Source organism: Loxodonta africana, chromosome 16 (assembly GCF_030014295.1).
Source record: "Loxodonta africana isolate mLoxAfr1 chromosome 16, mLoxAfr1.hap2, whole genome shotgun sequence".
NCBI lineage: Eukaryota > Metazoa > Chordata > Mammalia > Proboscidea > Elephantidae > Loxodonta > Loxodonta africana.
In genome coordinates, this window is record NC_087357.1 from 68,112,364 (window position 1) to 68,130,842 (window position 18,479).

Genomic DNA, 18,479 nt, shown 5'->3' on the forward strand with positions numbered 1-18,479 from the left:
TCTTTGGTCCCAGACATTGTGGAGCAGAGATAAGCCATCCCAGCAATCTCCTTCCTGAATTCCCAACCACAGAATCCATGGGCATAGTGAAACGTTTGTTGCTTTATGTCACAGTTTGGGGTGGTTTGTTATGCAGCAAGTGATAACAAAAATGAGAGTGTAACAAAGATGGAATCCACATTTTCCCAGGACACATTCTAATGGAGACTCTGTAAAGTTTACAATAACAGTAACTCAACATCATTTCTCTGGTTCAGCCCCAGTAAGCAAAATTTCTAACTCCAGTCCTTCTCAATCAGTTTGGGAGGTCCCTGGGGGTAGCCCTTTCAGCAGCTAACTTGATGTCCCCTCCTTGCTCAGTCTGGGTTCCAGGAAAGATTCTGACAGTTCCTGGCATTTAACCTAGGCAATGGTGCGTGGCATCCAAGTTGCTAGAGCCCCCTTCTGCTCCTCGCATTGACCAAATGGCTCTCCTTGCAGCGACCAGCAAAAACGTACAACAGACACACCCTTCCACAGAGCAGGGCTGCCTGCTACTTCCTACTTTCTCATAGAAATGTAAATGATTTACTTTTCATTCAGACTCTCGTGGGCCCATCTCCCTGGGCTTTGGATAGGAATCCACGGAGACTGGGCAAGGGGGCAATCTTGAAACACATTCTGTGGTGCTCAAAATCTTTGCCCCAACTTGGCAACCCATCATCCTTGTGCTGATGCGTACCACTTGATTCCCTCAGGATGAGTTCCTGTCTAGGAGGCTTCTTGGTTCTTTGAGGAATTAAAGGCCCCAGAGGGCTTGGTCAGCTGGCACTGCAGACCTGTCATCACAATCTGTCATGCTCCATAGGCCTCTGGGTCCTCCTGGCTCTGCTGGGCTGTATGTACAGTGTCACAACCACATAAAAGCTCTAGCACACATGAACATGAAGAGGAAACACAGTAAACTCCACAAAAGCCTAGGCCATGTTTATGGCATCTACTTACATGCTTAGGACCCGGTAGTACCTGGCACACACTGGCTGGTAATTTGAGATTTGTGAAATAAAGGAATATGAAATTAAAGTATTTCTATTGTTGGTAGGAACAGGAGCAGGTTTGAATTTTTTTTCCTTTAATGCTATGCTGTTTTATAATGGAGTCCCTCGGTGGTACGAACTATTGTTTTCAGCTGCTAACTAGAAAGTCAGCAGTTTGAGTCTACCCAGAAGCACCTAAGAAGAAAGGCCTCATGGTCTAGTTCTGAAAAGTCAGCCACTGAAAACCCTATGGAGCACGGTTCTACTCTGACACACAGGGGTTCACTGTGAGTCAAAATCAAGTTGATGGCAACTGGTTTCAGTCTTATAATAAGAACGAAGAAATCCTGCCTTGGCAACTTAAAGTCCAATCATCTCAGAACAGAACACTGTTTTTGCTGTGATTCCATCTTTGAGACTGGAGTACAAACATATCAAGAATATAAATATTCTTGTGACTTGGCCACACATTTGATTTTTATAGCAGAGAAATATCACTTCAAATTTTAGCTAAATGTAATACTCAGGCAAAACCAATCTTTAAAGTGGAGTGACTTAGGGAACCAGGTTTACTCATCGGTATTATGGTTTTATGACAAGATTTCAGAGGTTCACTGCATTGATCTGCATTAGCAAATGTCAAAAATTCAAGCTGTCTAGTACACAATGCTGGGGAAGCCAGCACAACTTGTATAAGGCAAGGTCATGGAAGCTCCACAGACACATCCAAACTCCCTGAGGGGACCAAATTGCTGGGCTGAGGGCTGTGGTGACCATGGTCTCAGGGAACATCTAGCTCAATTGGCATAACTTAGTTTATAAAGAAAATGTTCTACGTTCTACTTTGGTGAGTAGCATCTGGGGTCTTAAAAGCCTGTGAGTTGCCATCTAAGATATACCACTGGTCTCACCCCTTCAGGAGCAAGTGAGAATGAAGAAAACTAAAGATACCAGGGAAAGATTAGTCCAAAGGACTAATGGACCACATCTACCACAGCCTCCACCAGGCTGAGTCCAGCACAACTAGATGGTGCCCAGCTACCACCACTGACTACTCTGACAGGGATCACAATAGAGGGTCCCCAACACAGCTGGAGAAAAATTTCAAACAAAATTCTAAATCACAAAAAAAGATCAGACATACTGTCCTGACAAAGGCTGGAGAAACCCCAAGAGTATGGCCCCCAGACACTCTTTTAGCTCAGTAATGAAGTCACTCCTGAGGTTCACCTTTCATCCAGAGAGTGGAGAGGTCCATAAAACAAAACAAAACTAAAGGGGCACACCAGCCCAGGGACAAGGACTAGAAGGCAAGAGAGGACAGGAAAGCTGGTAATAGGGAACCCAAGGTCGAGAAGGGAGAGTGTTGACATGTCATGGGGTCGTTAACCAATGTCATAAAACAATACGTGTACTGTTTAATGAGAAACTAGTTTGTTCTGTAAACTTTCATCTAAAGTACAATAAAAAAAATTCAAGCTGTGTAAACTCATGTTTAAATTTAAAAAAAAAAAAAAAGAAAGAAGAACTGTAATCTTGAATATCCAACTGCCTCCTTGACATGTGCCAGTAGGGTATCTAATAAATACCTTAAATCCACCATGTCTCAAAAGAACTATTAATTTCACCTCTAAACTCACTCCTCTCAAAGTCTCTCCCAGCTCAATAAATGGACCATCACGTAGTCCTTTGTTCAAGCCAAAAGTCTAGGAGTTATTGTTAAGTACTTTCCTTTCCTCATCTCCCTTCTTCAAGCCATCAGCAAGACCTGTTGGCATTACCTCGGAACATGCTGATCTACTTCTTTCCGTGTCCACAGCTCTCCCCCGGGCCCAAGTCTTCATTTCCTACCAGGAATACTGCAATAGCTTAGCTGGTTTCCCAACATCGTTCATTCACCTTGTTCCACAAATAATTTCGACATTTGGAACACATCAGTAGGAAAAATAGGCCAAAGTCTGCTCTTGTGGAGGTCAATGTTCGTGAAGGGAGACAAATATCATAAGTAAATTACGTAGCACGTCAGGTGAAAAGTGCTGTCTTCCACAAGAATAGGACTGTGGTGGACACTGGTGCTGCTCACCAATATTTCTGCTTCCCCTCCTCCTGGGCACCACCCCAACTCCTTGAGGTTAGCCATGGCCATAAGGTTTGCATTAGCCAATGAAATTTGAACATCTGTGATGTGTGTCACTTCTGGGCAGAAGCACTTAATTACCAGTGCAAGGCTCCAACAGTTCTTCCTCTCACGGAGATCAACAGGAAAAAGTTCTGTTAACGTGGAGGTGTGACACTGAGCTATCACATGGAGGACAGCTGCCTGGGGGCAGGGCACACTCAGCGTGAGAAACCAACTTTTGGTTTTTTTAGTCATTGAAATTGTAGAGCTTGGTGGGCAGAACCTAATCTAACGGACTGTTAAAAGTGACTTCCTCCGTCTGGCTCATCACAGTATCTTCAGTACCTGAAACGGTGCTTGGCACAAAGCCGCGTCTCGAGAACTGTGTGTTGAATGGCTATGGTCCAAAGAGTTAGGAATTCTTTTTGGTTTTACCACACAGATAACTTTTATCCAGCATCCTGGATGAGGAGGTTTTCCACACATCTAAAACTTCTCCTTGAGAGTATTATGCATTTCCTTGCTTTAACAGAGGAGCGGCAGCTTTCCAGAGAGGAGCTTGTAAAGGAGAACAATGGAGTACAACTACCACCGGGGTATCTGTGGAAGACTGGTGCACTATACCAATATTAATGTCCTGGATGTGATATGCTAATATTACAAAATGTTACCATTGAGAGAAACCAGGCAAAGCATACAAGCAGTCTCTCCACATTATTTATTACAACTGCGTGTGGATCTATAACCATCTCAATAAACATTTCAATAAAAAAAAAAAAGTCGGACTGTTTACTACATGCCGTTACATGAAAAATGTCTGTTTTATAGTTGAGGGGATTTAGGTTTAGAGTGGCTGGTAACTGACCTAAGGTTACAAGGCTAGTAAGTAGATGGGCTAAGATTCAGGCTCAGGTCTATCCAGCAACAAAGTCCATGACCTTAATCACAAAGCTGTTACTCAGAATGTAATGTGAGTGACTTAAGGATCCAATTAGTTGATTATGGAAGTAAAAATGTAATTATGTCACTTCAAAAGGTGAGCATGTTTGTGCTTCCTGCAAATATGATCTAAATTAAAAAAACCTTTTGCTCCACAATAAACCAAACCCATTGCCATTGAGTCAATTCCGACTCACAGCGACCCTATACGACAGAGTAGAACTACCCCATAGAGTTTCCAAGGAGCGCCTGGTAGGTTTGAACTGCTGCCCTTGAAGGGTTAGCAGCCGTAGCTCTTAACCACTACACCATCAGGGTTTCCATAGGATGTCAGAAACTAGGTAATAAAGCATAGTATCAAGACTACTATAAGTAAAAGAAATTTCATTCTTAAGTTCCTAAAAATGGGCAGTCAGTTTTCGCTTAATAATTATAAAACTGAATTTTAAGATCATTGGTAGAAATCAAACACTAAAAGGTACCTATGTCTGCTTGGTAACGTTAGGTTCAGATTAAAATAAAAACACCCTAAACAGAGTTTCAGCAAAATCATTTTATTTCCAAACACATGGTCTACATATTTATGTGCTTACCTTGGACATCTATTCACAAATGACTACCACGTTTTCCAAGTTACAGCAACCATCTTGATATGTAAGCATGTATTAAGTTATCTTAGTTGATATGAGAAATGTTTTTCAACAGGCAATATTCTGAATATATAGGATTGGTGACAGCAGAATTCGCTTTATAAACCTAAAGCTTGGAAAAGCTACCACCTTTGCATCTAATACTTCCAGAGGAAAAGAACGCAGCACTATCAGCTTGTGTTCCAGAGAGATCTCACTAGTTTTTCTGGTGATGAAACCATTTATCCACTGTATTCAGAGAAAAGAAAAACAAATTAGAATTCCTGGTATGAATCAAAATTACTCCCAACATGTAACAATAAAATAAGCCAATAAAAATATACTTGCTTTAATGGATGCTACCAGGGATTACTTTAATACAAACATGCATACATGCCAAGTTCCGCTACAGCGAAAGCAGGTATTTGTCACAGTGCTTTCCTTTGGGCTCCCCTAAGATGTGAATCCTGCAGAAGTGTGCTTTGCAAACTTGTTTTCTAAGTGGTAGAGCTCTTTTCTCACAGAAGGTCTTTCTCCTCTGTAAGAAGGACCTTACAGAGAATCCTAACATCTAAAAGGAGAGAGAACCAGAACTGTTTTCTGGGGGAAGGAAGCAGAGGCCAGCCTCTCAGGATCCCTCCCACAGTGCCCACAAGGCATTCGTAGGAACTCAGAGGAAAACAGCCTGTCACAGTTTGGAAACTGCTGTGATAGAATGTGACAGCCAAAGTGGAATGTAGCAGCCCACCTTTCCTCTCATGTACACTATGGACCCCAATGTTGTTGTTGTTGTTAGGTGCCGTCGAGTCGGTTCCGACACATAGCAACCCTATGCACAACAGAATGAAACACCGCCCGGTCCTGCGCCATCCTTACAATCGTTGTTATTATGCTTGAGCTCATTGTTGCAGCCACTGTGTCAATCCACCTTGTTGAGGGTCTTCCTCTTTTCCACTGACCCTGTACTCTGCCAAGCATGATGTCCTTCTCCAGGGACTGATCCCTCCTGACAACACGTCCAAAGTATGTAAAACGCAGTCTCGCCATCCTTGCCTCTAAGGAGCATTCTGGCTACACTTCTTTCAAGACAGATTTGTTCGTTCTTTTGGCAGTCCGTGGCATATTCAATATTCTTCGCCAACACCACAATTCAAAGGTGTCAACTCTTCTTTGGTCTTCCTTATTCATTGTCCAGCTTTCACATGCATATGATGTGATTGAAAATACCATGGCTTGGGTCAGGTGCACCTTAGTCTTCAGGGTGGTATCTTTGCTCTTCAACACTTTGAAGAGGTCCTTTGCAGCAGATTTGCCCAATGCATCGTGTCTCTTGATTTCGTGACTGCTGCTGCCATGGCTATTGATTATGGACCCAAGTAAAATGAAATCCTTGACAACTTCAATCTTTTCTCCGTTTATCATGATGTTGCTCATTGATCCAGTAGTGAGGATTTTTGTTTTCTTTATGTTGAGGTGCAATCCATACCGAAGGCTGTGGTCTTTGATCTTTATTAGTAAGTGCTTCAAGTCCTCTTCACTTGCAGCAAGCAAGGTTGTGTTATCTGCATAATGCAGGTTGTTAATGAGTCTTCCTCTAATCCTGATGCCCTGTTTTTCTTCATATAGTCCAGCTTCTCAGATTATTTGCTCAGCATACAGATTAAATAGGTATGGTGAAAGAATACAACCCTGACACGCACTTTTCCTGACTTTAAACCAATCAGTATCCCCTTGTCCTGTCTGAATAACCGCCTCTTGATCTCTGTGAAGGTTCTTCATGAGCACAATTAAGTGTTCTGGAATTCCCATTCTTTGCAATGTTATCCATAGTTTCTTATGATCCACACAGTCGAATGCTTTTGCATAGTCAATAAAACACAGGTATAAACATCTTTCTGGTATTCTCTGCTTTCAGCCAGGATCCATCTGACATCAGCAATGATATCCCTGGTTCCACGTCCTCTTCTGAATCTGGCCTGAATTTCTGGCCGTTCCCTGTCGATATACTGCTGCAGCCATTCTTGCATGATCTTCAGCAAAATTTTGCTTGCATGTAATATTAATGATATTGTTCTATAATTTCCACATTCGGTTGGATCACCTTTCTTGGGAATAGGCATAAATATGGATCTCTTCTAGTCAGTTGGCCAGGAAGCTGTCTTCCATATTTCTTGGCATAGACGACTGAGCTCCTCCAGTGCTGCATCTGTTTGTTGAAACATCTCAATTGATATTCCATCAATTCCTGGAGCCTTGTTTTTCACCAATGCCTTCAGAGCAGCTTGGACTTCTTCCTTCAGTACCCTCGGTTCCTGATCATATGCCACCTCTTGAAATGGTTGAACATCGGCTAATTCTTTTTGGTATAATGACTCTGTGTATTCCTTCCATCTTCTTTTGATGCTTCGTGCATTGTTTAATATTTTCCCCATGGAATCTTTCACTATTGCAACGCGAGGCTTGAATTTTTTCTCTAGTTCTTTCCGCTTGAGAAACGTCGAGAGTGTTCTTCCCTTTTGGTTTTCCATCTCTAGCTCTTTGCACATGTCATTATAATACTTTGTCTTCTAGAGAGGCCCTTTGAAATCTTCTGTTCCGTTCTTTTACTTCATCAATTCTTCCTTTTGCTTTAGCTGCTTGACACTCAAGAGCAAGTTTCAGAGTCTCCTCTGACATCCATCTTGGTCTTTTCTTTCTTTCCTGTCTTTTCAGTGGCCTCTTGCTTTCTTCATGGATGATGTCCTTGATGTCATTCCACGACTTGTCTGGTCTCTGGTCACTAGTGTTCAATGCGTAAAATCTATTATTCAGATGGTCTCTAAGTTCAGGTGGAATATACTCAAGGTCATATTTTGGCTGTCATGGACTTGCTCTGATTTTCTTCACTTTCAGCTTGAACTTGCATATGAGCAATTGATGGTCTGTTCCACAGTCGGCCCCTGGCCTTGTCCTGACTAATGATATTGAGCTTTTCCGTCGTCTCTTTCCACAGATGTAGTCAATTTGATTTCTGTGTGTTCCATCTGGTGAGGTCCACATGTATAGTTGCCGTTTATGTTGGTGAAAGAAGGTACTTGCAATGAAGAAGTCGTTGGTCTTACAAAATTCTATCATTCGATCTCCAGCACTGTTTCTATCACCAAGGCCATATTTTCCAACTACTGATCCTTCTTCTTTGTTTAAAACTTTCACATTCCAATTGCCAGTAATTATCAATGCATCTTGATTGCATGTTTGATCAATTTCAGACAGCAGCAGCTGATAAAAATCTTCTATTTCTTCATCTTTAGCCCTAGTGGTTGGTGGGTAAATTTGAATAACAGTCGTATTAACTGGTCTTCCTTTCAGGCGTATGGATATTATCCTATCACTGACAGCGTTGTACTTCAGGATAGATCTTGAAACGTTGTTTTTGACGATGAATGCAACACCATTCCTCTTCGAGTTGTCATTCCCAGCATGGTAGACTATATGATTGTCTGATTCAAAATGGCCAATACCAGTCTATTTCAGCTCACTGATGCCTAGGATATCCATGTTTATGCGTTCCATTTCATTTTTGATGACTTTCAATTTTCCTAGATTCATACTTCGTACATTCCAAGTTCCGATTATTAATGGATGTTTGCAGCTGTTTCTTCTCATTTTGAGTCATGCCACATCAGCAAATGAAGGTCCCGAAAGCCTTACTCCATCCACATCATTAAGGTCGACTCTACTCTGAGGAGGCAGCTCTTCTCCAGTCATCTTTTGAGTGCCTTCCAACCTGGGGGGCTCATCTTCCAGCACTATATCAGACAATGTTCCGCTGCTATTCATAAGGTTTTCACTGGCTAATGCTTTTCAGATGTAGACTGCCGGGTCCTTCTTCCTAGTCTGCCTTAGTCTGGAAGCTCAGCTGAAACCTGTCCTCCATGGGTGACCCTGCTGGTATCTGAATACCGGTGGCATAGCTTTCAGCATCACAGCAACACTCGAGCCCCCACAGTAAGGCAAACTGACAGACACGTGGGGGATGAACCCCAATACGCTTCCTCTTTTCCCCTTCCTTCCCTATTTCCATACCCTATGTATGTGGTATGAAAGTATATATGTATGCTTTTCCCCATACATACACATCATTTTTAACATTAATTTTACTGGAATGTAGACCTTACCGTCTGTTGGTATTGTGCAGGCAGATTCACAAGGTGGTGGTAACTAAAATAAAATATTTAAATGTACTAGTTAGTCCCAGAGAAAAAGAAGCTACAAAGTATACTGACACGAAAATTAAAAAGAATATTAACAGAAGAAGACTACGTCAGTTTTTAGGCTCTAAAAATAATTTATAACATATAGGAACTATGCAAGGTTTGCGCCACTGTGCTAAGACACACCAAAAAATTAAAGCCTCCTGGCTTTTAATGATACCTGAAAAACAGAAAACCAAACCAAACCCATTGCTGTCGAGTCAACTCGGACTCACAGCGACTCTACAAAACAGAGCAGAACTACCCTATAGGGTTTCCAAGAAGCGGCTGGTGGATTCAAACTGCCATCCTTACGGTTAGCAGCCAAGTTCTTAACCACTGCACCACCAGGGCTCCTTTAATGACACACAGGAGAATAAATAATAAAAATAAAAATAAATTTTTTTAAGAAATAAAGAATAAAAACAATTTTATACACATGTAATGATTTTATATGCATACATAAACATAAAATATGAACGAAGTGTAGTCACAGGAAAGTTAAAATAGTTAACTACTGGCTAACCTAATCATTGGCTTCCTATTTTCTTACTCATCTCAACTTTAAGCGCCAGGATTCATACATAAATAAAGACAGGTCTAAATATAAGGGGCTTCATTGTTAAATTGTCCTTTTTTCTTTTACTATCTCATGTACAAGGCAGTAAAAAGTCAGACTTCCTTTTCTTTCGTTTTCTTATTTAATATTGTAAATCAGAACAAATCAGTCTTTTGGCTAATCCAAATCAGATAATTAAAGATAGTACAAAAACATAATTATTCACTTGATGGATTGTTTATTTCTAGTATTATAAACCACACCTATAATGGTACCGCAAATTCGATAAATTCCTCAGTCCTTGCTATAACCAGGCCAAGTAAACTTGCATTGGTTCTCTTGTATAAAATGGCTTATAAAAAGTACACACACTCAGGTAGCTCAGTACATTCTCAGATCATTTTGATTTTTACAAATTATACTACTGTGCTATCTGTCCAATTCATGGTTGGCTAGGACCACTCTTCAGCTTCTCCCCTCAAATACCGAGCTGTATATGCTCCTGGCTTATAATTTCACACAGGAATATGCACATAGGAGCTACTCAAATATTTGCCGAAAGAAATACTTCTCTCTGCACTTAGTACAATTTTTAGCCATCAAGTATTTTTTTAAAAAAGGAAACTTTTACACACAGCATCCACAATGGCTTTGGCAGCATCGGGGTCACACTTGAAGGGGCTCTCAGACACCGTTGTATTCATGCTGTTAAATAAAACAAACGCATTTCTGAGTCACACTAGCAAAAGTTTGTGTTAGGAGTTAAACAATAACCTGATGATTTAGCTCTGTCATGTGTCATAAAGAAAAATTTAAAAATTGGGAAAATTCTCTTCTGATACACAAAAAATAACATTATAAGTAAATCTTTTATGTGTTTTGAGTTTCGTGTTGTGTTTGGAAAGGCCTTTCCTAGTACAAGCTAATAAATAAATTCACCTATGCTTTTCCTGGAACTTGTTTTTAACATGTAAACTTTTTATCTACCTGGAATTAAATATTGGTGTAAGACAAGGGTTCCAAACTCGAGTGCCAGTAGACAGCATGCAGTAACATAAGGGTGTGAAGTAGACTAAAGTAGGAAAACTGGGGTGAAGCTGCTTACAGGCACGTAGCCCCTGCTCAGTGAGAGTGCCTTGTGATAACAAAACACAACAACCCACCAGAACGTGGTGGTTGCGTTTGCCCCTCTGCTGTAAGGAGTGAGTCAGAGACCTAGTCTTATTTTCTTCCTAAACAGCCAGTTAATCTAAAATCATTGATCCAAAATAACTTCCTTATTATAAACTAAATTCTTCTACATTTTTAGGTCTCCTGAACCCTAACAGAACTGAGTCATTTGTCTTTCTTCTTCAACGCCAAACCTATAGTTTATAAAACAATACGCAGCTACAATAATTAACACTCCTTGCCACTATTACTGCTCTTATTTTTTCAGAATTTTTCTAGTTCTCCTCACATGCAAATTTTTCTAGATGAACCTAAATGCTATTCAAGAGCACGGTATAGCTTTCTATTTAACATCTTTTATATTCTTCAATAGAGTCAAAGTTTTCTTCTTCTGGGTTGTACAGATTTATGTTTGTTTTTTTTTTAAATACTATTTTTTATGGGATCTTTTCTTCCATTATAGTTTCTGTTAGAGTTGGTATAGAGAGCTACCAATGGACATGTATTCACTTTGAAATCAGTCACCTTGCTGAATTCACTGTTTCCTCTAGGGTGTTCTGGGTACACAATATACCCATCTGCAAAAATGTGTAAGCATTTGCTTCCCCTTTTCCAATATTCTTACATCTTATTTCTTCTCTTGTCTAGTGCATTGACTAGTATTTCCAGGAAAACAGTAGTCAAGTGATGAGAGTGGGTGTGCGGTGTGACGCTCCTTTATAACAAACAATTTGGCCCTTGGTCCTGGTACCAAGAAGAGCTGGGAAACACCTGAAGCTAAAAGTAATGCCCCAGACCAAGAGGGCCCACCGAGGGCCCACCTCAGGCAGCATGATGCAGCCTCAATGAGTGCTCATGGATAAGCAAGGGGCAGGCCTCACGCATGAGGCCAATAAAAGGCTCAGAAGATGTCTACTCAGTGGTGCTTCCTGGAGGATGACAGGCCCTGAGGGCTCCCTGCTGAGACCCCTCCCTGACCCCAGTCGTTTGGTGTTTGCATCCTTTCTCTGCTGAATGAAAGGCAGCCCCTTTCCTAGAGTTGGTGAGTCACTGGAATAAATTACTGGACCTAAGGGAGTAGTGAGACCGGCTGGTCTCAAGTGGGGGAATTGTGTGAGGTAGGGGAAGACTCCCTAGCTTCTGGGTGGCACTTGCTGACCTAGCCCCAGGAGCAGCTGGGGTCTGGACTGACCAGGGAACCGAGGCTGAAAATTCTCTGGTTTGGCTTACTCCTTAGAGGACTGCGGCTTCATAAATTGGTGTCAGCAGAAGTGGGATGCGATGTGATGACTCCTGACTTAGGAAAGTATGAAGTTTTGGAGGAGAAAGGACAAATGGCCAAGGATTGTGGTTACCTAAACCCAAAAACCTGTTGCTGCTGAGTCAATTCTGACTCACAGCGACCCCACAGGACAGAGCAGAACTGCCCCATGGGGTTTCCAAGGAGTGCCTGGTGGATTCAAACTGCTGACCTTTTGGTTAGCACCCATAGCTCTTAACCACCATACCACCAGGGTTTCCTATGGTTACTTAGGTTGATGTTACATGAGTAATGATGTTATCTCTGAGTAATAAATGGCTTTCACTTTGCTAACACTATAAGTGTCTCGTGTGTGCGACTCAATCAGATGGGATGAAGTAGCACTCGTGGGAGGGATTGCTGCTACTGCTTGGGGTCCTCATCCTAATAGCTTTGTAGCTCCTTGAGATCTGGGGACTTCCTTTGAGATAACCTGTGTGTGCAGTGCACACAGCAGGCATCTACTTACAAATCTTTAAATAACTAAGAGGAAGTGTACCGTCCTGATTAAGAACATGGATCTGGGGGCCAGACAGACATGGGTATGAGTCTTAGCTCCAACATTTGTTGTGGTGTAACCATGGTTAAGTTTAATCTCCCTATACCTCAGGTGCCTGGAGTATATTGACTGCTCAATAAACATTCACTATTATTTTTAACAGTAAATTCAGTGCACAGGGAAGATACTGGTTTAGCTGCAAGCTACCTTACGTATCTACACAAGAGAGCACTAACCCTTGCGCTCCACCTCATTCTATCCACTACATTCTGAGCACTCTTTCCCAATTACCTTCACACAGCTCTGATCTCACTGTCTCCCTTACAGTTTTGGTTTGTGCTCGTTCAGAGAAGATGAGACAGGTACTTCTCAGTTGTTTGTGTATGGATTTTATCTTCCCACTCACTTGAGCACTGACTGACAGAATCAGTTATCTCCATTCTAAGTGGACGTAACGGTACAGTGTCCTCCAGTTATTAAAACCTCTGGAGCAAGCTGGTCTGCTTTGTGTGTTAAATGTGCAGAGAAAAGGACTTACCAACTGATTCCTTTTCCATCGGTTTTCTTAGTTATCAGTGCTTTCCAATGGTCATGGGTGCTTTTAATAATATCAATTGCAAAATCCTATAATTTGAAGAGATATACATTACAATTATCGAATAGTGTTCTTTTCCTATTATTAACATTTTCCCATTATCAAAGCCTGATATTTTGTCCTTTTTGAATCATGTCCTTGGGTCAGAAATGAAAGAGAACATTTAAATAAACAAACAAACGTCTCCAGACATTTGTTTTATGGATCATAAAGTATTTAGATGGTAATCCACCCACCCACTGCCATCGAGTCAATTCCAACTCATAGCGACCCCACAGGGTTTCCAAGGCTGTAAATCTTTACGGAAGCAGAGTGCCACATTTTTCTCCTGTGGAACGGCTGGTGGGTTCAAACCACTGATCTTTTGGTTCGCTGCCGAGTGCTTTAACCACTGCACCACCAGGGCTCCTTTAGATGGTAACCCAACCAAAACCAAATCCGTGGCCGTTGGGTTGATTCCGACTCATAGCGACCCTACAGACAGAGCAGAACTGCCCCACAGGGTTGCCAAGGAGCACCTACCTGGTGGATTCGAACTGCCAACCTTTTGGTTAGAAGCTGTAGCTCTTAACCACTACACCACCAGGGTTTCCTTAGATGGTAACAATACTGTTAAGTTATAATTATGAATACCAAAAGGTCTAAAGCCACAGACCTGAATGACGTTTATTACCTTATCTTTAAATTCTGCATTGAAAGCGAACTGGTTCTCTGGTTTTCCATCAGGAACCTTGTACCTTCTAAACCAGTCCACAGTAGCTTCTAGGTACCCAGGCTTCAGCCGTTTGACATCATTAATATCTAAGAAGGGAATAAGCAGATTGTAAGCTGCGTTTGAAAATATCAAGTACCTACATTAAGAGAGCTGTGGAATGACTTATCAAAAAAGTTTAAGATTATGTTGAAGCTAACCTCCTTGGTGAAGAAAGGACACATATACACTTTAAAAGGGAATCATCCAGTATTTTAGAATCAAACCACCAGTTGTCGTCAAGTCTATCCCAACTCACGGTGACCCTACGTGTGTCAAAGTAGAACTGTGCTTCACAGGGTTCTTAATGGCTGATTTTTCAGAAGTAGTTTGTCAGACCTTTCTTCCAAGGTGTCTATGGGTGAACTCGAACCTCTAACCTTTTGGTTAGCAGCCGAGCACTTTAACCATTTGAACCCCCCAGGACTCCATCTTAGAAAAGCGCTGGCATTAAATACTAAGGGAACGATCTGTACAACAGTAACTGCTGTTAGACAAAGATGGGAAAAACTACTGGAGGCTGTGTAATAAAAACCAGTTTGGCAAGTATAGAAAACTTCTATGAGAAGACTAGAAGATACTAAAAAAGACAGGTTGAGGTTGCATTTCAGAGGACCACAGCCCAAACACATACCAAAAGGAGATAAGAAAAAAGGATTACACTAATATCCATTGATATGTTACATATAAAATATGATTAAACTTTTCTCTATCACAGTATAGACATTTCTACATCACAATGCTTTGGTCATGGCCAGCAGAAAAGTGTCCTCCTTAAAAAATGTTCTAAAGTTTCTGTACATCGACACATATAGCCATCAACAGTGACTAGCCTCTGCATATATTTTTAAGTATAAATTAAACACATAGAGGGCACAGTTATGGATACTTCCTAGACACAGCCAAATACCTCACAGGATTGGTCTACTGGGTTTGTAGACTTAGGACCATAGTTCTGTGGGGCAACGCAGTCAACTGGCATAATATAATTCATGACAACAATGTTCTACATTCCACTTTGGTGAATAGCAGCTGGAGTCTTAAAAACTTGCGAGCAGTCATCTAAGATACAACTATTGGTCTCTACTCGTCCGGAGTTAAAGAGAAAGAAAAAAACTAAAGACTCAAAGAAGAAACTAGTCTATAGAACCAATAGTCTACACGAACAATGACATCACCTACCTTGAGATCAGAAGAACTAGATGGTGCCTGGCTACCACTACCAACTGTTCTGATCAGGCGCTCAATAGATGGTCCCAGATAGAATAGGAGAAAAATGTAGAACGAACCTCAAACTCCTAAATAAAGGCCAGACTTACTAGACCAGTAGAAACTAGATGGCCCTCCAAGACCATCACCCTGAGATACTCCTTAAACTTGGAACTGAAACCACTCCCAGAGGTCACCTTTCAGCCAAATGACAGATTGGCCCATAAAATAAATAGTATCACCTGCGAGTACTGTGCTCCTCAAAATAATCGTCCAGATGAAACCAAATGGTTAACATTTACCCTAGACCAAAGATGAGAAGGCTAGGGGAGACAGGGAAGCTAGATTAATGGAAACAGAACAACCAAAATGGAAGTAAGAATACTGATATATTATGAAGAATGTAACCAATGTCACTGAACAATAAATATAGAAATTGTTAAATGAGAACCTAATTCCTGTTGTGGTGCAATCAATTACTTTTGTGTGGCCTTTCCAGCCCTGGTCTTGTAACTCCCACCCAGGTGATTGGGCGGGACAACGTGATAGGGTAATTGTGACCCACTAAGGGAATTGGCTAGTTTTGCCTTAAAACAGAGCCAATGCCAGAGCAAAGAGGAGGATCCTACCACCAGCAAGGGAGAACAGCCAGGAGCAGACAGCGCTGCCTTTGGACCTGGGATCTGTGCGCTGAGAAGCTCCTGGAAGCAGGAGACCAAAAGAGCGAGCGAACTGTAACCTTGAAGACAGTGAGAACGGTGGCAGGAGAGACCTGGCAGCTGGAGATGGCATGGTGGGCTTCCTGGCCCATGGAGAGAGAAAGCTGAGTGCCTCTGGGCAGAGGTTGAGGGCCAGGGAGAGGTGTGTCTGCAGGCACAGCTGGGGAGAGGCTGCCCTGAGGGAAGAACTGTATTCTGAGTGTTCCTGAGGACACTTAGGATACGGTTACTTCCCTAATAAACCCTACAATCATGAGTACAATCTGTGAGTTCTGTGTGGCCACTGCAGTGAATTATTGAACCCAGCAGAGAATGCTGTGGGAGGGACAGCTGGTGTCAGAATGGTAAAGATGGCAGAGAGTGGAGGGGGAGTCAGCCTTATGCTGCTGATCTTGGTTCTCCTTCCCCCTGCAGGGTTGCGGGAGGTCAGACACCTCCCCCATGCTGTTTTTTACAGTGGGTGTCAGGAGTGGGATTCTTTGTAATGGCTCCAGACTCGTGAAAGCATGGGACTTTGTAAGAGAAAGAACAAAGGGGCTTGGGAAATGAAACCCTGGATTCTTGGATGGTTGCTTTGGTTATTGTTGCTTGTAATGACTGAAGGGAAGGTTATGCTGCAGCTGTGGGGAGAGAGGCCCCACCTGGAGTGGCCTGGGGCCAAGGCCAAGCCAGATAAGCAGGATGACTGATAGGGGGCCAGAGTCTTCTGGTTTCACCCAGCCAGAGGCCCTGAGGTCATATGCATATGATTGGGAACATAGTTAAGGTATGGAGAAGAGAAGATGAAACTGGAATGTTTTAGAAAGGATTATATGTTTAATTGGTCTTACCGTGGATATAGAATGTTTCCCTTAACTAGTATTGTAAAACAGACCTAAATGTATGATAGAAATGAATGTTGGGTACTATAGATTACAGAGGGAGTTTAGCCCCACCTTTGGCCCATACTTGATTGGATATGCTAAAAGTGGAACTAGGATTTGCCAGAGGGAAACACAGGCTATTGGTTTGAATGCAATAGCCCTCTGTATAGAGGTTAGAAGAAAAACTTCTGAAGTTTAAGGGTGGAACCTGTTGACCTAGCCCAAGGAGGCTAGGGATGTGAGTGTGTAAAGGGGCTCTCTGAAGTGCCAGGAGATGTGTATGAACTCTTGAGCCTGAGGCTGCTACCCACTATGACTTAGCTTGGATGGCTAGGGAGCGGCTGACCAGAACCCAACAGAATGAAGAGAGAATCTGACACCGTGAGCTGGTGTAGATTGATGGTTTGCTCTGGTCTGGACTTTGCTTATGGATGCAGATGCTCAAAATTCCAACTAGAACAGAATATTCTTCAAGACCAAGGAGCATGTTTGTCTCCTCATGGGTCTGGGAAAGAGTGTGGGGGAAGACGCTGATAGGAATATATGATTCAGCTGTGAGTGTTGATTGTTAACAGGGTTAATTGTGATTGTAAAAACTGTAATTGTAGAGGCTGTAACTGTGAAAGAGTGGACTAAGGGGAAGGCATTGCTGGACTGAAATGCCGTGGCTGAACTTAAAAGTTCTTTAAAGGTTTGCTTATGCTGATACCTCATGAGGCTATGCTACGGGAAAAAAGCCAGATACAAAAGGAAAAAAATATTGCACGATTCCACTTAAATTAATGTTTCGTATAGACAAATCCATAAAGACAGAAAGTAGATTGGTTGGAAGGACTTGCGGGGAGCCAGGGGAGGGAGAACCACGGCTACTGGATAGGGTTTCTTTTGGGGGTGGTGAAAATGTTCTGGAATTAGATAATGGCAATACTGATGGTTGCACAACTTGCTGAATATCCCAAAAAAACATTGAATTCTACACCTTAAAGCAGTAGGTTTTATGGTACATGAATTCCATCTCAATAAAAAAGAAAGAAAGCAGGCAAATGAGAGCTAGTATATGCGGAAGGAAAGAAGAAACCAGTAAACCAAAACTATCAGATTTTTTTCTTTCCTAGAATGAACAAAAATGTTAGGTAGTTACAGACGTTCAGCAATAGGAACAACAATGCTTTGTCAGATGTCTTCCTCCTCCGCTCTTTAACAGTTGGAGGGCATGTGTTCATAATTCTGTCTTTGTGGGTTAGGTTTGGTGGTGCTTCTTATTAAGGAAGTAGGTATAAAGACTTCTGACTCTTCAAAAAGATATTTCTTACCATTATAATTGGCTGCATCAGGGTCATCCACATTAATGGCAATGACTTTCCAGTCAGTTTCCCCTTCGTCAATCATAGCCAGTATGCCCAAAACTTTCACACTGATTATCTCACCTCTTGCACATACCTGAGAGTTGAAGACCACAGTCAAGACAAGTCAATAACCACAGTCAAGAAAGAAATTTGAAAGGAAAGTTTTACTTAATGGATAACAGAAAGTAAGGAAGCTGCTGTGTTTCTGCAAACTTGACTTGAATTGTTCCTTGAAGTAACTGTTAAAAGGCTAAATGAGTAAATCCCTAATCAACCTTGATACAGTTGAAAAGAGGTATCCCTTATTATTTATAGGTCATAAGAAAACCACTGATATAATTTAGAGTAATTCATGTCTTTTACACTATGATCGTGCAAAGAATAATATTTAATTTGTTTCAAATACATATATTAACGTGGCTTCTTTACCTTTTAAAGCAGCCACTAAGTCATACATATGACTTTAAAACTTAATGTCTTAAAACATTGCATGACAACTTTCTTTTCAATTGTTAGCTATTTCTCTGAGCCTG

General features: G+C 41.6%; 1 protein-coding gene across 1 annotated transcript in view; it reads right to left on the reverse strand.

The window, feature by feature from the left end:
• Positions 1–4,609: 4,609 nt before the first annotated feature.
• Positions 4,610–18,479, reverse strand: part of PPA1 (inorganic pyrophosphatase 1) — a 31,351-nt gene continuing 17,481 nt past the window's right edge. The window contains exons 6-11 of the mRNA XM_003409311.4: positions 17,914–18,040; positions 13,732–13,859; positions 13,002–13,087; positions 10,130–10,199; positions 8,861–8,903; positions 4,610–4,952 (exon numbers count right to left, since the gene is read on the reverse strand). Of these exons, the coding sequence (XP_003409359.1) occupies positions 4,921–4,952; positions 8,861–8,903; positions 10,130–10,199; positions 13,002–13,087; positions 13,732–13,859; positions 17,914–18,040 (486 nt within the window). The 3' untranslated portion in view covers positions 4,610–4,920. The remainder of the gene's footprint in view (positions 4,953–8,860; positions 8,904–10,129; positions 10,200–13,001; positions 13,088–13,731; positions 13,860–17,913; positions 18,041–18,479) is intronic.